We start from the raw sequence: 26,359 nt of genomic DNA, 5'->3' as shown, positions 1-26,359 counted from the left end.
TTTATTAAGTACAAAATAAAAGCCAGTCTTCTTTTATATGCAGTACTGAGACATATTAACGTTTATCATCTGTATATACCATGTGGAATATTCTACTGTTATTTATTAATCAGGGTACAGAGCCATATTTAAAAAACAACTTTTCTTCATTAAAAAACTGCAGGAAATTCTAACTCTCTAATTAAACTAATTAGTACCAAAAATAATATTTAATAAGAATCTCTGTCTATGAAAAAAAATCCAACAGAACCAAGACAACTCCTTCTTGGGATAAACAAGATTCTTCTTTGTGCTACCCTCCTCTACCCCAATCTTTACAAGAGTATGAAAAAGTCCAAAAATTTCCAGTAGTTTGAAATGTTAATGTTTTTCCTTCTCAAATTTTCGGGTTGGAAAACTTTTGTGTACACAGAGACAGCCTATTTCTTGATCTAAAAAGTATTAGATTTCTTATTTTCAATCATTCAAAGTAAACAGCATAGACATTTGCAAGAGCAAAGAGTGAAGAATTTCTGAAGACATAAGAGGAAAAAGTATCGCTTTTAGGATTCCAGAGGCATCTACTTCCGATAAGTATGCTCTGACAATTTAGTTGTCCAATGTGAACAATCACAATTAGCTTATATCGTGGAATCATCAAGTCTTTGATCTGGGCTTTAATAACCTAAAAAATGAAAGGAAAAATAAGAGGCTCTCATGTAGCCATATTGAAATGTAAGAGTCTTACTCTTTGTCATACATAATAGTGGATTTAATTTTAAGAAAATAGCTTGATGCATTGTAGAAACTTTCATTAATTGTTATAGAACCATAACTGATTTCCTTCCACAACTGTCGTCATGAGATAGACATTTAAAGACAAAATGATAGTGCCAGCAATAAATCTACATTTTCTAAGGCACATGGAAAAACTGCAAGTTAATGGATTTATTAAATTCTTTGAAAATTTATGGCAAGATGGCTTTCCTTCAAAGAATGTTGGCGTTAGAGTTATACCATCTTGTTCATGTCTCATTAAAAGATCATACATCTGGAGTCTCCTGCAATATGACTAATCATGAATGTTTATTAAAGACTTTGTCAGAAAAAAGAAAGTAGAGAAAACCCATTGGAGTGCCAGCACTTTAGTTGATAAAAATAAAAATATATTTAAAGGCCACAATGCCTCTATTTGCTGGCAGTCGAAGCTGTCCAGTGGAAGAGAAAATGACTATTAAAATATTGTATCTTTTACAATATATTTTTTTAAATAAATGAGGCAGTTTTATACATTTTTTAAAACAAATACATGCAAATAATGCACATAATAATTGTTTTAGACAAAGGCTCTTTATACACACAATAGGGCCTAATAAATATTTTAATAAAATAAAATACAAATAAGCATTTTTACTACTACTGAAAACTAGCTGTCTTCATAAAAAAGTAGGGATTTGTGCTTTCAGCAAATATTCTCATTACAGTTAACACTTTGGGCAAATCACACATTACCTCAGAAATCGTTTTTGTCATCTGTCTACAGAGCTCTGGTTCATATAGTTCTTCTTGCAGATAGTTAGTTAACACATCTTTCAGAATGTGATTGACAATGACCACAGGAAAATGTCTGGTGGGACCTGAAAATACAGACAAAATTTCTTTCTAAGAAGTAATTTCAAGTTCTATCCACCCACCCTATAGGCTAACCAAGAGTACTGGAACATGGAGAGACATTTAATCCCCTGGGTGGCCTCTATTTAAGGAAGAAAGTCATCCTAATTTGGTTCTCTGGCAAAGGGTGAGAAGACAATGGACTCATTCTTTAACCAGACTACCTAAACAGTGCTCAATTCCATTGAGGTTTGATATTGAAAGTATTCTCCTTCCCAGTTCCCACTATTAATGACTTGCTTCAGAGTCTTGACATCTTTCTAACTGCCAACCCCCCCTGCCAGTCTTACATCTCCCCCTCCAATCTATCTACCACACTACTGGAGGGATTGCTCTAAAACCCAGATTTTATTGGAATATTTTCCTTAGCAGGGCTTAACATTAAGCTCCTGTGCAACCTATAGCTTCTCTCACCCTAACAGCTCTCTATACAGGGGCTGCTCCATTTTATGGACTTCATCTGTCTTTTAAAGGATGCTTGTCCATTTGCTCATGCTCTTCTTTTTAAATGCAATATCATTCACATCTTGTTCATCTGAGAAATATCTACTCATGTTTCAAGGCCAGCTCAAATATCTTCTTCTGTAGGTAGCCTTCCTCCTCTCCTCAGGTAAAAATCATCCTCTTCTTTGTACTTCCAATGCACTGGGACCCCATGGCTATCCTGGCTCCTAACCCATCTAACAGCTAAGGCATTTCTGCCTTTCTCCCCAATGAAATGTTACACTAGATTAGACTTTATCTGCTGCAAAGTCTAATACAATGTTAAAGGCATGAAAAATATTCACTATATGATTTCTGAATTTAAATAGAATTAAACATTTATAGATAATAATCATAGTACTGATCATGGCTACTTTTTGAGCATTTTTTACAAATCAGAAACCGTGATAAGAATTTTATATTTATTGCCTTATATAATCTTTCAATGAATCTCTGGGGTGAATCTTACTGTTATCTTCATTTCACAGATAGGAAAACAGAGGTTTCATTGAGTAACTTGCCCAGAATCACACTGTGGCAGAGCTGGAATGTACTCCCAGGTTTATCTGACTGAAGAGCTTATATTTTTAACTGCATTTAGCCTATGTTCAGATCAGAAGCTTTAGATGGATCTTCTTTACCCTGCACTCCAGGAATCTTACCTGTACCTCCCAGGAATATTAACCTCATCATCTGTCTGTCATCATTCAACAAGGACATGTAACCAGGGCCTGGAGTACAGAGGCTCAATCATTATTTTCTGAATTGATATGGATAAAAAAATGAGATCAAAAATTACATCCAATTCTATTTTAATAGTCATCAGTATCTTTTAAGTATTTATTTTTAATGACTGTTTCTGTTAAGGTCTAAGGAACCACATGGTACACTAAAGTTAGGACAATTCCAGGAGGATTTAATAAAGTGTCTCCTTAGGGAAGTTTGAGCAGGATGCAGGAAATAACAAAGGAAACTACCTCTCGGCTAGTAAAATCAAGAGTGTTACCCCCATATCACCCCAGGCTTGAGAGATCTGAGAAGTGAACTCTTTCTTACTAGATCCCAGATGAGGCATGTGAAGAGGGCTTCCTTGAGAGAAGTTTGTGGTTTTTGTTATGGATGCAAACAGCCTGAAATGAACCCACAGATAGGGTGGAATGGGGGTGGGGAGGGGTGGATATAAATACCCAGCTCATACTCTTCCCTCCCTCTGACTTCTTGCTGAAGTTTCCCATTGGCTGAATTTAACCAGAAGGTTGAAGCCCATGCCTATAATAGAGTTAGGTCAGCCTCGTGGGGCTCAATAAACAGTATTTATGTTTTGATGATTATATAGGAATTGTTCAATTAAATTGAAATCAGTATGAGGAATACATCTGGACATGTAAAATGGAGACATCTGATACAATAAGTATGATAATTAACCTCAATATTTAGTCAGCAAGAATCTCTGCTCTATAGGACAGAGACAAGCAGTTATAAATATGTGAAAGGTTGGTCTTAATTCCTCCTGCTTCAGGTGGTCAGAGATAGGACATCAGCCTCTGTAGGTAAGTTCCCAGGTACATATAGGCCTTGCTGTCACCTTCCTATGGATCTTTTAGAAGATTTCCACTTGCATATTCCAGTGATAGGAAGTGAAAATGAAGGGTGATTTCCCTTTCTATTTAAAAAGTTTAAAAACTATCAGCTTGGACTAAATTAAACAGATTATGTCCTTTAGATCAATACTTCTCTCTTTCACTCCCTCCTATCAAGCATTCATGTCACACATAACTTACTTAACTTAATCAATCGCTCACATGGAAATACATTCAGCCATGTATTTTGGTGACTATGCATTGCTCCCTTCAGAAAATCGTAAATTCCTTCATGCAGGTATTTGTCTGCTTACTACACCTCCCTGTCATTTGGGACCAGTATCTCCCCTTTTACAGAGCGGCCCTCTTCTTACACCAATCACATGGCTCTTTAGGGTCTACCATCACCTCCTTTGAGCCCGTGTCCAGGTCATGGTTGACTGGCCCAGGTGTAGCACTTGCTCTAAGTGAGGCCAATTGGAGTCCTTCCTTGGAATTTTTATTTTTAAACTAGAACTGGGGGGGGGGGGGCGGAGAGTTAGGCTCTTTTTGGTGGCAAGTGCTATGATATGTGACCCTTGGGAATTCTAGAGTGCATGTTTTTCACAGAGGGAAGGGATCCAGGCCACTCACTGTGAGAGAAAGTGCTCGCACAGTTTAGTGCTCGAAAGACAGAATCCTGGTGGCATTTGTGTCTATGTTTCCAGCAGCTCTTGTTGTCCAGCTGTACCAAAATGTCCTTTCTGCAATTTGCGTAGCTTTTTGAAATCCCATTAACCAGATTCTATCCTGGAAATATTTTGAAGTATAGTAATGAACTTTTTTCTCTCACTTCTTTGCGACCTTTCCCTTGCTCAGGTGGGGATGTTGAGATGCACAGAGATAAAGAGACAATGTTCAGCTTTTATCTTCCAAAATAAGCTCTGGAAGCTACTTTCAGAGTCAACTAATGTGAATGCCAAAGATTTTTTTCTACTCCCTCCCTCCCTCCCTTCCTTCCTCCCTCCCTTCCTTTCTCTCTTTAGAGCAAACTTTTTATTTAAAAGAAAAAAAATGTTTTTAGAAATCAAAGACCTGAAAGTCAGGATGAAAAAGAAAGAAAAACTTGTTCTTAAAAATAGATTTAAGAGAGAAAACATAAAAATTTGGTTATTTAATATATTTGTGTTTCTGCTTCTCCAAATGGGATATTAATAAGAATAACCACATATTGTTTTTTGTTAGGATTAAATGAGGTGAACTATTTAAAATATTTTCAACAGCGTCTACCACATATATCACCCCCCTTACCCCCCATTAGATATATGTTGCCATTGTTGCTACCTAATTCTGAGGGAAGAGATGAGGATTGCTCTTGCTGAGAAGGCAGGAAGGCCAGTAAGCTCTTGTCTGAGTTGGCGCTCATGGTTCGTGTTTTTAAAGAAACAGGGACCTCTTTAATCATTGCACCAGAAAAATTCCTGTGGAGAACTCATTCTATAAGTAATAGGAAATTATATTGGATGTTATAGAAGGCTTAGTGACCTAAGGTGAAGTTTTAGTCAGGCACTTTAAGAAACAATAACATAATAAATGAAGAAGCAATTTAAATACATTGTTTCATTTAATTCTCACACTATCCCTATGATGTGTGAACTACTATCCCTAATTACAGATAAAGAAACTGAGATTTAAGGATGCTGAATATCTTTCTCAAATATCCTTTATTTAGGATTTGGCAAAACTAGTATTCAAATTCAGATACATTGGGTCCTACAGCCTGTATTTTTTTCTACATGTACATTTCACTAATTAAATTAATGAACAAATGTTCATTAATTTTCATTAATTAATTTTCATTAATTATATTCATGTTTCATCTCATTCTTGGTAGCTGCAGTTACTCAGATAAAAGGAGGACAGACATGCTAAACATTTAAGCTGTGTTTAGATGATGCAAGTACTGTTGGAATAGAATGTGAAAAATTAAGCATAGTAATGCTGGTGATTGATTTCGCCCCCTGCCCCCCACTCCATCGCCCTAATATTCTGGCCAGCATTGCATTTTGTAGATATGAGAAAATCTTTACCAAAGGCCCAGAATAGTTTTCAGATGCAAAATAAACCCAGAAACAAGTAGAAATGAAAATATGGTTTTGATTATTAACAAGATGGCTAGTTGAATGCCTAAAAAAAGGATTGTCAAGCAAAAAAGACTTTAATCATAAAAGAATAATTCACAAGATTTTTGTGTAATAAAATACTTTATCTATGCTGAGGCATTTCTAAAATTATTTTTCTAAGTACATTCAATACCTAATGCTTCTAAAACTCATAAGATGATTTAGTTTGTTGATTTGAGGAAATGTTATGAAGATATACTCTTATGAAGAAGCAGCACAGGGCTTCATATTTCAACTTCTTTATCTTGTTGAAATCTGATTCAACCCTTTCAGCATGCAAAGTCCAAAGTGGCTAACATCTTTTAGTTATAAGTGAGTGAAAACTTGACTCAAACTTAGCTTGCCTAACTGAAAAGTCTAAGAGTACTTTGGATTCAGGACTCAAATGCTGACATTAGGATTTAGTTCTCTCTCTGTCTCAGGCTTCATGTGAGGGCATTATGGCAAAAGCTGCCATAGCACCTACATTCTTTCAGGTTTCAGGGCCTGATCTGCTTCTTTGACAGCCCAAACAACACTTTCTGCACTGAATATCAAGGCTTTGATTTGCTTGACCAATCAAAGGGTTCTATGCCATCCCAGAATCAGTTCCTGTTACATCTCTGAGCAGAATGTTATGGACCCAAACTGGTAATGGCAGCAGTGGTGGGGCTTCCCCAAAGGCAACTGGGTAAGGTTACCAGAAGTATAAACATGTATTGGATGGCAGGAATATTAGTTGTCTACTACAGCACTGTGAAAATACCGGTAGACCGACTAATTATGGAGCTGTGTAATTCATGTAGTCTTGGGGAATACTGTGGATAACTGGCTACAAAGCCCAATGGGCTGTGCGAGCGGTCTATAATTTTCTTGAGGTTAACTGGCACAGATGGAACCACTCTGGCCCATAGAGTCTTCCTTTGGTCATTGGTAAGTCTCTGTGGAATTTCTATACAGCCGTAATTATATATGGATTCAGATCATAGTGGGCAGGTACCCATTTAGAGAAAACAAGTAGGTCTATGAGGAAACGTGAATGGGAAAATATACTCACTGTGGATTCCACCTGGGAGTATAGAGGCAGGTGCAAAGATCTTTGTTTTCAAATATCTAAAATCTCAGTGTGAGGGGATAAACATCTCTGGCAACAGGGGACCAGAAATCATTTGCCTTTGCCTTGAAGGCTTTTTCTCAACCTATCAACAATACTGGTTGGTTTTGTTAGGTAAAACTTTGATGCCTATCTCGTTCATTTAACTCAAGTATATATAAAATAACTCCACAAGATAATCCCCCAAACACTCAATGAACTTCTTAATTCAGTAATACACAGTGCATATCAGTGCTGCCCAGTGAATTGCATGGTGTTTAGGAAACACTGACAAAGAAAAATGGGCAATGAGTGTTTTTCCCATTTTGCAGCGGTAGCAGTGGCGGGGCTTCCCCAAAGGCAACTGGGTAAGGTTACCAGAAGTAAAACATGTATTGGAGAGGAAGAAATTAAAGCAGCACAGCATCAAGTTATTCGATTAATTAAGATTCTGTATATTGTGCTACCAATGAAGATAATGGCAGGTTATCAGATATTATTTTAAGTAAATATCATTCACAAAATTAGACATTTAAAATAGGAGTGAGGATATAACACACCCAGCTGATAGGTGTTTTCCATCTGAACTGTAAGGCGAGAGGCATCGTCACGCTGACTAGGTTCATCCATGTAAGACACAGTACTCACACAGCTAAAAGCAAGGGAGAAAACGAATTTCAATAGTTGTTACAACAGTAATAACGAAACACAATGTTGCTTCAGTAAAAATATTACAAAGGTAAAATTTCCTCTAAGAAAATTTTACACAAGTCTCATGTAAAAATTCTGCTGACATATTTAAAGTCTAACTGTTTGAGAGATGAAAGAAAACATTAAGGTGTCAGAAGTTACTTGGATCAGGTCTCAATGTTGGGGTTGAAGACCAGTGCAGTACCCGGGGTGTCTGATTATCAAGAGATTGTTCCTGGGTTGTTCTGTCTGCGGGGTGACAGACAGAATGCATGTTTCAAAAGTCATTGCCAATCACGTCTCTACCACAAATGCGAAGGCTCTCCTCAGAGTGGACAAAGCTCACGAAAGGGGCGGTGGGTGGAGGGGGGTGCTATATACGAAAGTTGGGAAATAAATTTATATATACATAGGGAGTTATAAAGAATTCATTACTATATGTACCACACAAATCATTTTAGTAGAAAAAAAGAAAACCAAAAACTCATCTACGTGGTGAGAGAAACCATAATTCTCCCAAAGTATCATAAATCGGTAAGCATCAATCAGCCTTTTCAACGTTAAGAAAGGGTTTTGGCTTGGTTACCAAGGCAATATATGCTTGTCCAGGTGCTTAACAGAATACTCAAGCCACGCGGAGCCCCTAAAGTTCCTTTAGCACTACTCAGTTCAACTTAATTAAGAGGAAATTCAACTGTCACTAAAGGCAGTCTCACAATGCTCCACCCCCAATTCTCTCCACCTGGAAAATGGAGGTTAAGCCAGATGTCATTTCAAAGGAAATGATATAATAGTGTGTATGTGTGTTTTCGTTTTCAGAGTGACCACTTTTATAAGCAGGCTATGTTTCTGCTTTCATTAAATGAGAAAGAGATATCTGTCTTTAATCTTTTGGGATTTTTTTTTTTTTCTCTGCAAGGAGTTTAAAATACTTAGTTCTCAGCTGTTTGGAATTAGTGAGCTCCTTGCAAAGTGATATTTTAAGAAAATTACATCATCTATTTTTTAAAAATCCTTTAATACAATACAATTTACGCAAAAAATTGAGGCTTACCCACCCGGCCCAAGGTGAAGCAAAAAATTATGACTGCTTTTTCACGATGGATTTCTGGATTAGTGATTTAGCCTTCATTCTTGTAACACCTGTTTCCTTCTTCTGCCCTTTGAAGTAGCAACCAACCTGTTGAGCCACATAGGCTGCAGGTGTTGTGGGCAGTACCAAAGACAAAAGCCTCTGCTTAGAAAATCCAACGTTGCATAAGCCCCTTCCTTGATTCTAAGATAAGTTACCCTGTCCCAATATTATAAATGCTACTTTTACCTTTGCAAAACATTTTCTCTCAATGATCTCATCTTATCTTCACAATACCCATTTAAGTAAGTAAAAGAGTCATTATTCTAGCCACTTCAGAGATACAGGGAATGAAACAAAGGGCTTACTGTCACACACATAGAAAAGGGAGACTTAGATTTCAAATATCTTATTTACTTCTCAGTGACGAAGCCTTACATATGATCATATCTGAAAGAATGAAAATAAGGCAATGGCTACCTGAAAAAATTAATTACTGCAATTAAAACTTGCTTGCATAAACATAAAAAGGTATTAATAAAAACTCTTTCTACTGAACAACATATTAAAAACTGATAGAGAAGTTCAAAAATGTAAGACAAAAAAGCAAATAAGTACTTTTACAAACAGTCCTTGCTATTGTTTTGTTATTGCCATCCTACTTAAAAATTGAGATTCAGTACAGTTTATAATGTTATCAGTATGAAGTTGGTGTCACAAGGGCAGCTTAAAAACCCCATTGGCTGAAAGTCGGTGTGCAAATAGAAAGTTTTACAGAGTGACTTTTTGAATTACTAAAGATGATTTCGTTCAGTATCTTTTTATTTTCACAGTAATCATGTAAACAGTGCTTACTCATTGTACAAAGTTCAAAACATAGAGGAAGTAGGAAAAATCAAGTAAAATTATACAAAAAATGACTGACCCCAGTGGTTACCTGGTCATTGTGAACATTAAAAAAAAAAACAAAACACTTTTCAGACATGATTTTACACATGAAATCATATTATAGATGCTGCTTTTTTTTTTCCCCCCACTCAGAAATGTACCATGGATAACTTTCTATGTCAAAAATAGTAATCTACATCAATATTTTAAATATCAAGATAGTATTTAATATATACTGTATTTTATTTAACCAATTATTCTTCAGGCCACGTAGGTTGTTTCCATTAATCCACTATTATAAAGAAAACTGTAATAATCATTGTGGCAGGGACTACTATTTGGTTTCCAATGTTGTTCTCTCCTTCTCCCTTCATAATAAAACTCTAAGTTTTGGGGAATATTTCTCTCCAAATTAAAGACAAATTTCTGGTCTCCTTTGGTGCTATTGGGTCCTTGTAGTTTGTGAGCCAATGAGATGTAAGTGGAAGTTCTGGGTGGAAATTCTAAGAGAGCTTCCTTAAAAGAACTAATTCAACCAAGGGGAGCCTATTCATGCCTCCTTGATGACTGGAATGCGAATATGGTGGCAAGAGCTCAGCAGCTATCTTGGGCCTTGAGATGATTTTATGGATAACAGATCAGAAAGATAAATGACTAGGTCCTCTAGATTTCTTATGTAAGAGAAAATATATTTCTATTTTGTTTAAACCACTGTTTTTTAAAAAAATTATTATTAAACAAAGCATTAGTTATAATTGGTACAAATTTCTAACTGACAGAGTTTGCTTCTTGGAAGTGGGATGATATAAGTAATAGAACACAAAGCTTGGAGTTAGTTTTATGGAAGAGATAGGACACCATGGAGTGAGCTTCCAAATATTTTGCTGGAAACCTGGCATCACTTATCATGAAGAAGGAAAATATTTGGTTAATCTTTTGATTTCTATACCTCGGAGGGCTGGCCACATATAAACCAAGTTTATAACCTCATGAAAAATTATAGAAAAATTGTACTTAAAAAAATACCCCTGTCTATGGTAAAATCCTGTTTTCAAAACTGAGATCTACTATTTCCAACACTAGACTGAGATTGGTTGAAAAAAGGGAGAGGAAAGAACAAAGAGAAAGAATAAAGTGAACAGAAAAGACATAAAATAAACAAAATATTTATTCTTTGAAAAAAGACAGAAGGAAGACAAAATATTTAAAATGCTTGCAATCTGGGCAAATAACATTAAGTGAGAATATAAACTTGGTAAATTTTTAGAAATAAAAGAGATCTTATATTTGAAAATGGGAATTACCAACAGCAGTTCCAATATGGACTTAGAAAAATTATATTCATATTTTCTATTGATAAACAGTTTTATTCATGCTCTTGGAAAATTTTAAAGATAAAAATGTGAGGTACTCAAAGAGAAATTTTATTTTAACATCCAGTTTTGTATACACAGCAAATGAGTTTGTTATATGTCGCAACATTGCAAGTGGATGAATTTCAGTAGTCCATGACCAGACTTGCCCTAGTTTATAATATAACTTTTCTAGATACATGATTTCATTGCACAGAGAATGCAGCAATTGATTTTATTTTAAAATGCAAAAAATGTTCTTGCTGTCCATGTGTTTGTTCATCAGCTTCTTGGCATTTACGGAGAAAAAATTTCAATTGGCAAAATATGTTACAAGAGAGTTGTAAAGTTTTAAGAAGGAAAGTAGATTAAAAATAAAGGCAGGAAAATGGAAAGTTTTGTGTAAACTACTGGAAAAACAGTTAATTCCTGGAACTATATGCCCTATTGCTGAGGACAGTTTTGGAATTAATCTGGATACAGAAACAGCTGCATGGAATTAGTCCACAAAAATAAAAGTAATCCTTCTATATTATATCTGACTGACACTGGAAATGTCCCATGCTAACCCAACAGCTTGTGTTCTGTTATGCAGGAAAAAAGCCAAAAAATAAAAAAATAAATAGCTAAGGAGTTAGATTATGTTTATTATTTCTTGAAAACATCTTACAAATTTATTTGCTGACCATTCCTTGAATTACACAGTATAAATACAAGACATGTCTTATTGTTATGACTAGTACAGACAAAAATAATTTCAATTAAATCTCACCAGCCAAAATACCATCTAATTATCACTGAGAATTCATTTCCAGATATTTTCACTGCCATTATTACTTAGATGTTTTGCAGTTTCAGTAAGAGATAATATTTGAATGCATAACCAGTCTTGGAGCTATTAATTTAGGAGATTAAGAAGGTCAGAATATTATCTCTTTCTTCTATTTGTTACTATGAAATGCTTGAAATTATCATATTTTAAATGGCATCATTTAAGCACAACTTCCACCCACCCACTCGATCTGTTATTAAAGTCATGTGCTGCCTCCCAGTGGAGATATTTCAAAGGACACAGAGAAAAGATGTCTTTAGAGTATAAATTCACACATTATTTTATGTTTTCTCTTCGTTCTTTCAACAAACCTTTATTGCCCATGATGCAGTGGGCAAAGTCGGAAATACTGGTAATACAAAGAAAAATTAGAGTCCCTATGCTTGAGAAACAAGATGTAGAAAACAAGATAAAATATGCACAGAAATTCATTTATTTGGGAACGTACCACGTCAAAACTGCCAGATGTTTTATGTTATGTTTAAAGGCAAAAGCATACCAACTCTTCTGTCACTAGAAGGTATAAGTTGTCTAGTAATGTAATTCCATTTTATGGTCATTTAGTTTATAGCACACTTTCCAGAATTTTATCTAGTTTTGAGATTTTTTAAATTTACATTATTGGTCACATTTTACTCGTAAGAGGAAGGTTATAATAAAAATAAAAGTCAAGATATATTTTCAGAAATAAAAAAGGAGAGAAAATTACTTGATATGTATTCTTGTAGAACACAGTTTTCAAGAGGAGAAATGATTCTGGAAGGCAAAGAATAAACCATTCAACCTATGAAAAGTCTAACTCTGCTGTGATTGAAGATAATCCAGGAAAGGCAGTTAACAAAACAGAACAATTTTGAATGTATGGATAGAAAATCAGAGTTAGTGTCTGAAGCACATTGAACTACATGTTCATCCAGGATGCAGTGAGGTTAGTGTTAAGGGCATCTGATGAAACTCCTCTTGCAGCTTCTTGATGAATGCATAGTTTCAATATTGCATTACTCTTGGCAATCATCAGAGAGGTGAGGCTGAGAGTGTGGGTGTCATAGTTACTTCTTTAATGCCATGGATATCTTCAAGGAAGAGTGTGGTCTATCTCAACAAATTTTCAACACAAAGGAAAGTTTTCTTTCTTTTCTTTTTCTTTTTTTTTTTCAAACAGATGCACAATGGAACATTTTAGTAAGGACATAAAAGTACATCTTGTTTTAAAAATCTGAATGATCACCTTTCCATTTGCTGTAAATGTATCTTACATCTTCAACATGAAAGAAAGCCCTTGGTTACCCCGGACTTAATGCATATTAAAACTGTGAACCTAAGCTGTTTGTGAGAAAAGAACTTGATCATTCAGAAATTAGTATAATGTAATAATAATTCAACTATCAAAAAGATTTATTGAGTGACTGGTCTATGACAGGCACTGTTCTAGGTCCTTGGGTTATAATAATAATAATGAAAAAACCCTAAGATTTCTGCACTCATGAAACTTAGTGAGAAGAGACAACAGTAGACAATAAATACTAAACAAGTAAATTATATATTATGTTAGAATATGATACACGCTACAGGGAAAAGGAGAGCTTAGTTAAGAAAGGGTGGAAGTAGATGGGGAAGAGGGTGCTGTTTGCAATTTTAAACAAAATAGTCAAGATAGGCCTCCATGAACAAAGAACTGAAGGAGGTGAGGAAATGGACTATGTGGATGTCTGAGGAAAGAGTGTGTCAGGGAGAGAGGAAAGCACATGCGTAAGCTTTGACACAGGAGGCTGCCTGTTATTTTTGAAAGAGTGCATGGAGGCCGGAGTAGCTGGAGCGGAGGGAACGAACAAGAGGCTGGAAGATGAGGTTACAAAGGTGTCAGGTAGCTAGATCATGTGGAGCTTTGTGGGCCTTTGTAAAACCTTGGCTTGTATTCTGATATAGAAGAAGCATAAAGAGAGTTTTCAGCAGAGAAATAGCAAGATCCACTTTATATTTTACAATGATCACTCCAACTGTGGTGTTGAGAATAGGTTGGCATGTGTAAAAACAGGGTAACCAGTTAGAAAGGTTTAATAATAATCCAGTTTAGAGAAGACAGTAACTGCTATGGACTAAGTAGTGTCTCCCCAAAATTCATATGTCGAAGCCTTAACCCCCTATGTGACTATATTTGAGATAGGGTCTTTAAGGAGTGATTAAGGTTAAAGGAGGTCATAAAGGTGAAGCCCTGAGCAGATAGAAGCGGGGTCCTTAGAAAAGAGGAAGAGATACCAGTGTTCTCTTTCTGCTATGTGAGGACAGTGAAAAGGTGGCTATCTGCAAGCCAGGAAAAAGGCCCTCACTAGAATTGGAGTATGCTGGCAGCCTTATTTTAGACTTCCAGTCTCGACTGTGAGAAAATAAATTCTTATCCTTTAAGCCACCCAATCTATGGTATTTTGTTATGGCAGCTCAAGCTAATACAGTGACTCGGGCCGAGATGATAGCAGTTGGGGGTAGCAGTAAGCAGTCGGGTTCTGGATATATTTTCAAAATTAATCCAACAGAACTTCCTGATAAATAGGAAAGAGGGTAGTTAAGGAGTTAAGCTGTGAGAATGTTGAGTTCGAGATGTCTACCAGGTATTGAAGTGAAAGGTCAGTAGGCAGTTAGATATATGAACCTGGCATTTGGGAGAGACCTGTGAGCTGAAGAACTACATTTGAGGGCATAACACCATGTCTCAGTCACTAGTGCAGAGGGGATTCCTGAGGGATAAATGTAGGATAACAGGAGAAGAGGAGAAAGGACTGCTCCCTGAGCCACTCCTACATTAAGAAACTCGGAAGAAGAGAATGGACTGGTGAGGAAGACTGAGAAAAAGGAACCAGTTAGGTGGAAGGGAAGCTGGGGAGTGTGTGTCCTGAAGCAAGTGAAGGAAGTGTTTCCAGAGAAAGGAGGGGTCGACAGCGTTGGACGTTGTTGAGAGGTCAAGTAAGGTGAGGCTTGACCACTAGATCAGCAATGTGAAAGCCATCGTGATCGTGACAAGAGCAATACCATGAATGCAGGGACAGGCTGTTTTTTTCTCCAAGTACCTTTAGCACCTAACACAATGCTCATAGCCTAGGCAACAAAAATTTGTTTAGTGAATAAACAAAATGACTGTGATGAAGTCGTTATTTTCATTTTATAAAAGATATCTTAAGACTCAAAGAATATTAAATAGTAGCTAGTTAAGCAGAAGATCTGAGATTCAAACTCGGGCCTAGTCAGTCTGTGCAGAGCAGGCTTCTGAGACACTCCATTCCGCTCCCTGACTATGCTGCTCCTATTCTGTTTACTCCTTTAGAAATACCGCATTAGTGAGCTCAGGCTGCTGTGACAAAGTACCACAGACTGGGTGGCTTAAGCAACAGACTTTTATTGCCTTACAGTTCTGGAGGCTGGGAGTCCAAGAGCAAGGTGTTGGCTGGATTGGTTCCTTGTGCGAGCCTTCAGGGAAAGCTCTCCTCCAGGCCTCTGTCCTCGGTTTGCAGATGGCTGTCTTCTCCCTGTCTCTTCGCATCACCTCCCTCTAGGCATGTCTGTGTCCAAATTTCCTTTTCTTATGAGGATGGCAGTCATATTGGATTACAACCCACCCTAATGAACTCATTTTTACTTAATTATCTCTTTAAAGACCCTGTTTCCAAATAAGGTCATATTTTGAATTACTGAGGATTGGGAGCCTCGAAATTCAGCCCATGACAAATACAAACACTTTCATGATGTCTCTTAATTCTAGGTTTAGAGAAGCAAAGATTATTAGTTCTATCATCTGGGATCAGTGATAATCTGGCAAGTCACTATACTACACCAAACCTCAGGTTCCTCAATGTATGAGGATAATAGGACAGGCAGAAACCTATTTTTCTAAATACTGTTAGATTTCTTTACTGAATGACTGTATCAGTTTTAATTCTCACTCGCCTTCCCAACATTTGGTATTGCTCTCCCTTTTTATGTTTTGCTGTTCAGATAGGGGCAAAATGATATTTTGTTTTCATTTGTATTTTCCTCATTCTTAGTGAGTTCAAGCATCTCTCATATTCTGCTTAGCCAGTTGGACTTTGCTTCTGTAAACTACTATTTATCTCCTTTGACTATTTTAAAAACGATTTTCATTTTTTTTATTGTTAATGTGTATGATTTGAAAAAAAACATATCTTCCACTGGCTTATTAGCTGTGTCTATTGTATATTTTGTTGAACAGAAATGCTAAGTTTTATTGTAGTTATATCTATCAAGGTTTTTTTTTTTTTTTGTTTTTTTTTTTGCATTATGGTTTTGGCTTTTCATGTTGGAATCTTATTTAAGAAATCTTTCCCTACCCATAGAACACAAAGATATTCTCCTATATTTTCTTCTATGAACTTTAAAGCTTCCCACATTTCAGTCTTCCATCTGGAGTCTACCATGCAAATTGTATAAGGTAAGAATTTAGCTCCATTTTTCCTTCATATAGTGATCCAGTTTTCTCTCAACATGATCTATCAAAAAAAATCCATAAGTTCCCCATTGCTTATACATTATGTTTCCATATATTCACGGGCTGCTTCTGAAATTTCTGCATGTTCCATTAGTATATTTGTCTATTCCTGCATTTAGTACCATTTTTACTAGCTACAGCTTTGTGGCATATCTTATTATCTGATAGGGAAAATTTCTCCTCTATGCTTACTCTTCAAAGTTCACTTAGTTACTCAGAATTCTTTTCTTATTTATAAATTTTAAACTTGCTTGTTGAGTTTCACAAAAAAATACAAATGGATTTTGATTGAGATATATTGACATAGATTAATTTGAGAGGCAGTAATATGTTATTGTGTTAAATACTTTCATTTCTGGATTATTTCTCTAATTCGAACTTTCCTTAACATGAATGCCTTTAGCTAGGATCACATTCCCAGGGAAGTTTTTACAAATAAGCCAATGAAGGTTTTGTACAAAGACGTTCTCTATGGCATTGCATATCTTGGTAGGGAGTGAAAGCCACTCTGGGTGTTCATTCTTAGGGTGAAGATAAGAACATATGTGATGGATGGATATTAAGGACTCCTGTGGTAAAAAGCAAAGAGCGAGATACCCACAGTTACATGAGTAAATTAAAAAAAAAATGCATATGTTGAATGAGATATATAAGATGGAGAAAACAAAGTGAAGTTTAGAGCACACCATTTATGTATGAAAAAAATGAATATTTTTGATAAGTACTTGTTCTGTATTCTTTTATGAGATGCAGCCACAAGGGGAGACAGAGGAGGGACTTAGGAAAATATTATACTCACAGGTCTTAGAAACAAGACACACAACACACCATGAGGGCCACGTGGGAAAACAGCACGGTGGTCAAGAGGCAGGAGACAGGAGCAAAGCAGAACCAAGGCTAGAGCCATTATTGGGGTTTCCAGGGAAAAGGCAAAGCAGGCTAGGGAAAACAGTTCAGGACTGGCTGGTCTGAATAATTCTGTGAGCTCTAAGCTGTAGGAGAGATCCTTAGATGGCTGGTACTTGGCTCTGCCTGGGATGATTACGACAGAGGAATACTGCCTCCTCGGATTTAGGGTAGGGTGAGGAGGGCAGACAGAGGCCTATCTGCTCTGAGTGGGTTAGTCTGCATAGCAAAGGCAAAAGGCCTGTGCCCTGCTGAGATCTTGGCTATCTTGAAGAAGTCTGGACTTGGGAGGCAGGCAGTTTTCCTCCCATTCAGAAAGGTTTTTATAAGAGGTAAAAACAGGATAATACGCAAAAATAAAAAATATATTTTATACAGTATTTAAATATGTATATTCTTGTAGTATGTGTAATATTGTGTGTATAAGAGTGGTTGCCCACTGAGAGATGAGAGTGGGAGTGAGAACGGAGAAGAGGGAAAATTAGGTAAATATGAGGGCTCTTACCCGCATTGACGGTGACAATGTGCTATGAAATGAGAATACTTTCAACTCAGATCTGCTCCTGCGATAAATAATAAATGAGATAAATGGAGATAATAAAAGTACCTTCTCTACTTAAGACACAGGGTTTTCATGAGAATCAGATGGATATTGTATGTGAAATGGTTGAATAATATATCAAGTACAATATTGTATTAGTTATTATTGTGGTTTAATTTCGAATATGGCCATTTCACTTTTCTTAAGCTTCTCTCTGTCTTTGGTGGGGAAGCTGTATCTCGTTCAGATCTTGTTGGGAGTTTCAGTTCAATTTAGATGGCAATAGAACTTATAGAAATGAAGAAACAGGCTAGGCAACATCTTTTTTAACTACACACAAGCAGCTCACACTTGTATAGATTGAAATCGTAGAATAAATCCAGCATATTTAAAATTACTTGTTTGCTGCCTTTCCTACCAGATTATCAACCATGAGAGCAGGGCTTTTTTCTATGTGGTTCACCATCTTGCAAAGCGCCTGGAATGTACTCAGTGGTCAATACATATTTATTTCAAATGAAGTAATAAATACAATCTTTTCTGAATTTTTTTTGCAGAAAAAATATTATTAGGTGGCTTTTAGTTTACTTGAAAAATGAGCTTCTCTAGAGTAGAACCCTATAGTTAATCACCTTTATATGTCTAACATGTGGTGTAATAATTTGCATAAAGTAGAAGCTCAATAAACTTTTAGTAAATGAGTAAACGAAAGATTATAGTGGGTTAGATGCCCCCAGCGGGTTCAAGTAGAGAGCTGTGAGATCCATAATCAAAGTTCTCATAACATGACATCACTGTAATTTTGGTTTGAGGCAAAAGAGTCTAGACCCTTTAATCACCAACTTTAGGCCAGGCCTACTAGTTGAACTATTGGACACAGAATAATAAGCCTGGATGTTATGTCACATTATCCTGAAAAAGTAACTTAACCTCAGGTTTCTATTTCCATTTGAAGAACATGAGAGTAGCACATCTGTTCAAATACATTCAATGGCTGCCAAAGGCTGAGCTTCCAACAAGAAAGATGTCATTGTAAATATCTACTGTTACCCATAGGAAACAGAAGGTTCTGGTGAATGAAAAGAGTTTCGTTAATGCAAGTTACTCACAGATAACCAATTTTAAGAGAATGAGAATACTCGACTACAAACAAAAAGCCCATTTTGCTGCTTCCTAATTCTGTAGATTTGGAAGCTCAGCCTCTTTAAGTATCCATTCTTCATTTGTAAAAATGGAGATGATAATAACATCTATCTCATAGAGCAAGGATTGGCAAACATTTCTGTAAAATTCCATGTAGCAATTTTTTTTTTGGCTTCGTGGGGCCTATAGTTTCTACTGCAACTGCTCTGCAGTTCTAGCATGAAAGCAGCCAGAGGCAATACATATAGAAATAGGCATGGATGAGTTCCAAAAAATTTATTTATGGATGCTGAAATTTGAGTTTCTTACAATTTTGACATGACAAAAAATATTACTTTTCAATTTTTTCTCAACCGCGTCATAACCATACATACCTGGGTAGGGAAACTGTACAAAAAAAGGTGGCAGTTTGGAATTGGCCTTTGGACCATAGTTTGCCATCTCCTATTATAGAGCTTTTAAGAGACTTCAATGAGGTCATAGTGAGGGCTCAATAAATGTGAGCTAGTATCGCCCTTATTGCTATGAATTGTTTAAGTGGAATACTAACAGAATTAAAAATTACAGATGAAGTATGATGACAACCAGGTAGGTATCTATAGAAAGAAATATGCGAACATGCTAACAGTTACAATATTGAGGTAATAAGATCAAGCATAAAATGTTTCTTTAAAAAAATAAAACATAAATATCACATTATAATGAAAATATAATTTAAATAAAAATGCCCAACCCTAAAAACAGTTAACAATAATTATATCCCATATAAATTCAATCTTCTTTTTGCAATTCAAAAGGCACTTTCGATATCCATTTGTCCAGAGATCAATGTTAAGCATTAGTTACTACTGTAGAAGACTGCAGACACAGAAACCAAGGTTGTAGGGTTGAATCTATGCTGATCTTATACCATACCCAAGAAGCTGCTTTCCAAGTAGGTCTATATTCTACTCTTCTTTGCCTTTCTTATCTGTGTATATTTTCTGCTATGAAGACAGTTCATCCACAAAAAACAAACAAACAAACAAACAAAACAACAACAACAACAACAACAAACCAGTCAAATATGGTACCATGTATAAGGGGAGCAGAATGGAAGTGTCCAACCCAGTCCAGAGGTGGTAGTGGTTATAACTGGGTTCTTAGAGAGAGCTACTCTGGAGAAATGGTGACAGAACTAAATTCTGAAGGCAGTGAAGAAGGAAGCCAGAGTATAAGGAATATTCCAGATAAGAGTGCCCCATGAGAAAGCAACATAAGGCAATGGCTGGAGACTAGACAGAGCACTGAGGGATTATAAATATGGAAGTTGAGTATTGCCAGAGAGTAAATGCTAGCAGTATAGTGGGGAAGATGGCGCTTGACAAGTAGACAAGGGTCTGTAGACCCTATGTGCCATACTCATGATTTAGGATTGTATCCTACTCATTAAATCATTACTTGACTTGTAAGCCTTAGTTATTTCACGGTTAAATCGCAAGAATGATGTCCACTTAATAGGATTAATGATGGGGAGATTAAAAGAGATGGTATATTAGGTCCTTAATAGACTTTAGGTTATACTTTAAGATCGATCAATTAAAAAAATGTTTTGAAATAACTTTCAAATGGAAGATATATGCTTTTCCATAAAACATTGCAAATACGCAACAATGCTTGCATTCGATAGCGGTTAAGCTTTCAGGACTTTTCTACTAGCTGAAGACTGATTTCACAAAGGAGAATCACTCATGCAGTCTGGTCTAAGACAGTGATGAAGGCAATGGAAAGTAAGCAGGAGTTAGAGTTGGGGAGGCAACCTCTCAAATAGTGTCTGCATTGCAAGGGTTCATGGATGCTGTTCACTTGCTGTTTTAAGAGAAAGTGCAAATAAAAGATCCATTCTGAATGTTTTGTTTAAAAGTCCAAATTTCTACTTTAAAATATGTCAAAATAATTATCACTTAAATGTATTAGTAAAAATTATGATTTAATGTATTCATAAAACTATTTTTATATTCTATTACTTTCAGTTTGTATTTATACTTCATCAATAAAAAGAGCAATCTCTAATTCCTCAAATTTGGCCAAATTCTGATTCTATATGATTTTCTAATTTGCTTTGAAAGGAAAGAGGTAAGTGAAAATTATGTAAGTAGGGATGATAGGTTGGTTTTTGGATTAGAGCAGTTTTTTAAAAAATCACGGGAACATGATTTAGGTAAGATTATTATAAATATCTTCTTGAAAAGGTTCAATTTAAACTAACAATTATTTTAAGATAATTTTCAAAAGAATTCTTACACTTAAGTATTTGAAATAGCAGCCCAAATGACTGAGGATCAGAAGCAAAAGATACAGAGGTTAATTCTCCCAGCTTTACTTCTGACATACGCAGCGATTGCTGCTCCTTTGTATTTCCCATCTGTAAAAAGAGGGGGATTGTACTTGTAATCCACAAACACCCAGGACTGGAAATAAGTACATTGATACACTCTGAGAAGAGGAGATATGGTTTCAGAATTCTAATTTAATTTATTCTATTCCAGTTCTTCAGGTCTCTCTGTTCCCCAGACATACCAGATCCTACTTCCCAGCCACAATAATTAATATACCACAGCCTTATTAATATATCGAGCCTGTGGAAACTGTTAAGGAGAAAAGTCTATTATATAAGTTAATTGACCTCTCTGTTAATAATTTGTTTTGTTTTCTTCCCAATGGCGGTCAAAAAGAAATGCTATGAAAATATTAAATATTCATTCACCTCTTTAGGAAAGCAAAGGCAACATGTAGCAAGAACCAAAAAAGTGTACTCCGTACCCTTTGAACTGCTAATTGTACTTCTGGAATGAAAACAAGCAGAGACATTACATAGTGGAAAAAAAAAAAAAAACCCCAAAAAGAAACAAACTTAAAATGTCCGATAATTGGGAAACGTTAGCTAATCCAGAATTATAAACTGACAAAGTATTATGCAGCCATTTAAAAGGACATGAACAATTGCTATAAAAATACATTATTAAATTTGTATAAAATAATTCTAAATGCATTGTATATGTATTTATTGGTTACAGAAATGCAAAAACTATGTATTTATGTAATACTGTGGAGAAGAATTCAGAAGACATGTAAGAAGAAGCTGGTCTACGTTGTATGTGGTGTTTCTTCTGAGTAGATGATTTTGGGGAGGTAGTCTTTGAAATAGTAAAAAATGCTGCTGGGACATATCACTTATGTTTTCTCACTTTCTCTTTCTTTTAAAAATGTGAACCTTGCACATGTCCATTTTCTCTTTTTATGTCCCAAATAAATGTTTTTTTTCTTCCTGATAAACATGAACCTATTTATTCAATAATTACATTTGTTATTAGAAATTAGTTACTCACTCTTTGATGCGCCCATGAAGTTCCTTCCGTCGGAATTCATGGCTGTTTAGAGAAGATACACTTCCCCTTTTCTTCAATGAATGAGCCGTTTTGTCTTTAGCAATGTCTGACATTATCAAAACCTATGGAGGAAAATTTTTGTAAATTAGCAGATGAGAGATCTGAAAACATTTAAGTTAGTATAACACAGAGATTTGTTCTATTTTTTTCTATCAATTTTTGATTGAGGAAGTCTGGTTTCCTTAAGAACAATTTTTAGTATATGTTTTTATTCTGGTTAGTATAACCAGAAATATGAAAACTCTGATAACTTTTAGCTATGCAATAGCATACTTACTTCACATAAGCAGATATTAAACTGTAGCAAAAGTGCTTAACTGCAGAAGAGGTTAAAGTCACTGAGAAAAGACAGCCATGTGTAGAAGAAAGATATTATCTTACTCCAGAAAGCAATGTTTTTTATTGCCTTCTCATTTATTCTTGAGGAAAGTTTGCTATTTGTTGTTGTTACTGTTACTTTAAAAATTACAATTAACTGCCTTCTCCAAAAAGTATTTTTTCCAAGCTATTGTGATTTATTTTGTAAAGATCAAACAGAACTTAACTTTTAACTAAGTAATTTATTGGAAAGCCTACCTCCTTCTTACAAATGTTTGTTAAAAAGCTGGTAGTAAGAATAGACTTCTCATAACTTAGACTATAACTCTAATTGTCCTATTGCCTACATACCAATTTAGATACTCACTTAAATTATTTTTTAATCTGAAAATCTGAGAGACCTAACAAGGAGATACAGTGCTAGACTCTAAAACAGAACTAAAACAGAGTCTCTGCCTTCAAGGAACTGGCAGTCGAGATAAGAACGCAACCTAAAACAGTGTGATCAGTGTCAGGGCAGAGAGAGGCAAAGGGTACTGCAGGGCACACAGATATGGCAGAGGTATTGTGTGTTGGGCAGGGAAGCAGTGGTTGGTGTGTGTATGTGAGCACACGTGTGTGATTGTGTGCCTATGTGTGAATGTATACATGAGTGTGAGTATCTCTGTGTGTGCCTGTGAGAGTTTGTCTCTCTGTGGGTGTGTCCCTGTGTGTGAGTACGTGTCCCCATGACTGTGAGGCTGTGTGCATGAGTGTCTGTGTACACGAATGTGTCTGTGTGGGTACATGTGAGCATCTCTCTGTGTGTGCATCTCTGTGTGTTAACGAATGATCATCTGAGTACCTGCGTGAGTGTGAGCCTTTGTGAGTGTGTGTGCACCTTAGTGTGAGTTGTGTCTATGTACCGAATCTCTGTGTGTGAACATCTCTGTGTGTGTTTGCTAGTGTGAATGTGTGTGTCTGTGTGAATGAGTGTGAACATTTGTGTGTGTACTTGTGTGTGAGTGTGTGGCTAGGACACACTGAGACCGATTAAATGGGTTATTCAGGTTCCATCCAAAGTGACATGGCAGGACCTCAATCTGTTCACTTGTTTTCACAGCTTCCCAGAAGGCCAGAGTCGAAACCTGAAGGTCTGGAGGGGTTGAGTCCCCAGCCCGGCCTCAGGAAGACTGCTCAGGACTCATCCTGCTCCAGGAGCAGAACCAGGCTGGCCGGCTCAGTCAGGTATGAGGGTGACCAAGCGCCAGGACCTACTTCCAGCTCCCAAATTTGGGGCCGCTTTCTTTAATTTGTTGGGGAGAGAAGGAGTAAGGTGTCAGAGAGGTCGTGGCCAAGGCAGGCAGGCCGTCTCTCATCACAGTGCCCTCCCTCCTCAGTCCCTGCAGTGCTCCAACGCGCAGTTTTCCTTCTCGGCTCTCACCCAGCGCGCTGCGCAGAGTCGCACTTACCTACAACAGGGCTGGAGCTGCGGCCGCTGCTCTGCTGAGGGCCCCTCAGACTCGGGCTGCTCTGCTGCTGGGACCCCGCGCCAGGCGAGGCTCTTGCCTCCCGTGTCTTTCTCTGAGGGCTACTATCCTCACACTACCCGCGGATCCCGCGGCCTGTTTCCAGGGTGATCTCCTCAAACAGAGCCCTGGGCCCGCCCCTGGTCCTCTGAGCCTCCCTAAGAATGTAAAAGATCTCATCATCACTGTCTGGAGGGGGCCGTCCTGAGCCCTGCTGCGCCCTAGGGAGACCGCGGGCTGGAGGGGAAGCCTTCATCCTACAGCGAAGAAGAGGATATCTGAAACTCAAGATGCAGCCCCCAAAGACTCCTCATCCAATTCCTTTGCCCGCAGATGTCAGGGGCGGGAGTGGGGAACGCTGTGGACTCCTAGGACAGGGAGGAAGTAAAGCAAGCTCTTCCCTTCCTGGGACCCTTTCCACCACCACCCTCCAAGGCATGGGTGGTTGATAATGGGGATAATTTATCAAGAGCTTACATTCACCAGATATTGGCAAACAGTTTCAGCTTTAATTAGTCTTCTCAACAGGTCTGTCAAAACTGGGTTCTCTCTTTACATTTAGAAACTTGAGGTTTTTAATATATAAACAATATTCTCAGGGCCCACTGGAAGTCATTGGCTTATCTCTTGTGCTTAACAAGCAGGCTCCTTCACGCCACTCTTTGTAGCCCCTTAAAGTTTAAGAAGCTTTGAAGTGGAGGCTGTTTGGGGTTGAGGACCTACCTGACATAATTAATAGGACTTTCCTCTTTAATAACTATCCACTTCCAAACCCAGAGCCATTCCCTCAGCCCAAAGCAAATGAAACCAAACTCAGAAGGGACACTCATATAGTAGGTAATTATTGGAGGTAGAAATAGGATAATGGCTCTACTTAGTGCATTTAGCATTAGCTGACAATAGTGATACATTTGGGAAAACAATAGAGTCCATAGGGTTATGACAGTGTCAGAGAAAGAGCATTACAGTTTTCTGGCCAAACTCAATTCATATTTACAGAAAAATAAGAACAGGAAAGGATTGTTTATTGACTATGTATGATAAAGGGACATTATTAATTAACTCCTTATTTTATTTTATTTTATTTTTTAAGTTAAAGAAATGAAGAATCCTGGGTAACCCTCTCAAGTCTATAGTTTAAATTATAGAGCTGGACCTTGTCCCATTCCCAAGTCCTTGTGCGGTACAGTACCTTTTTCCCATTTTGCCCACCCTAAATGTGTGATTAAGTTTTACAGAAATTACAGAAATGTGGGTAAAATTTTAAGAGACTGGTAATAAAAGAGGTTTACAACTGAATTTGTTTTTATGTTCTTCATTTATTTTCCAGAAAAAAAAAATCACATTTAAATAACCACTTACCTAGATATTTCATCTTGTTCTCGTGTATATTAAACTTTGTTTTAAAATAGGAACCCTCATTACAGTAATGTGCCATGACAAATAAATGCATATTCAGGATTTTGTGAAATGAGTGATTGGGAAAATTATGAAGGAAAAAAAATTGTAAAAATCATTATTTACAAAGAATGATAGCCATACCTTTTCTAACTTATAAGGCAAGTAACATTAAAATGTTTTCATGATTATCTTCAATAAGTCAATAATACACCTTCATTATCACCATTGTTCAACAGAGAGCTTTGTTGCAGTTCTGTGAAGGAACAAGCAGTTGCTTCTTTTGCTGGTTTTCTCTTGAGCATAGCACAGAAGCAATAAAGCCTTCATCACAGATAAAAAGCAGTAATGGTTATAAGAATTGAGTATTCTCTGTTGAATTATACAAGTACGAAAAAGAGCCAGGCACTGACATTTTAACTAAATTTAAAAAGTTTGTATTTTAACTCACAATTCCTTTTATAAATATTTAATGCCTAAGGCATTTTGTAAAATTAAATACTCCGTGAGGAGGTCGTAAATTTAGTTTATGTTTGCTACAAAGATCATGGAGAACTCTATAAGAAAGGCTATTACCAACTTAGATTATAGTATACACTAACACTATTTTCCTTGAGAAAGACAACTGACTCAATTTTATTAACTTAAGAAGCACAGCATGATTTCTCTGAGATTCTTTTCCTTGCTTCCCTTATTGTTAAAAAAAAAAAAATTAAATAAGTCATGCCTTACATTCTCATTTCGTAGGCCTAAAAATTAAAATTTGATCATTTCACTTATATAGATTTTTTCCTATACAAAATAAAAAATAAAAAAGAATTCTTTGCATATTGAAACCCAG

At 36.5% G+C, this 26,359-nt stretch overlaps 1 protein-coding gene across 1 annotated transcript; it reads right to left on the bottom strand.

Annotated features, from left to right (window-relative positions):
- DYNLT5 (dynein light chain Tctex-type 5) lies at positions 1–24,174 on the bottom strand. The gene is made up of 5 exons (XM_016120873.2): positions 24,064–24,174; positions 22,235–22,356; positions 7,508–7,599; positions 1,492–1,616; positions 1–664 (listed from the first exon to the last, which is right to left on the bottom strand). The coding sequence occupies exons 2-5, from the start codon at positions 22,345–22,347 to the stop codon at positions 461–463; spliced, it is 534 nt and encodes a 177-aa protein (XP_015976359.1). The 5' UTR covers positions 22,348–22,356; positions 24,064–24,174; the 3' UTR covers positions 1–460.
- Positions 24,175–26,359: the final 2,185 nt, after the last annotated feature.

Source organism: Rousettus aegyptiacus, unplaced genomic scaffold (genome assembly GCF_014176215.1).
Source record: "Rousettus aegyptiacus isolate mRouAeg1 unplaced genomic scaffold, mRouAeg1.p scaffold_m13_p_1, whole genome shotgun sequence".
Lineage (NCBI taxonomy): Eukaryota > Metazoa > Chordata > Mammalia > Chiroptera > Pteropodidae > Rousettus > Rousettus aegyptiacus.
The sequence above is the reverse complement of the archived record's forward strand: the minus strand, read 5'-3'. Positions and strand labels throughout refer to the sequence as shown.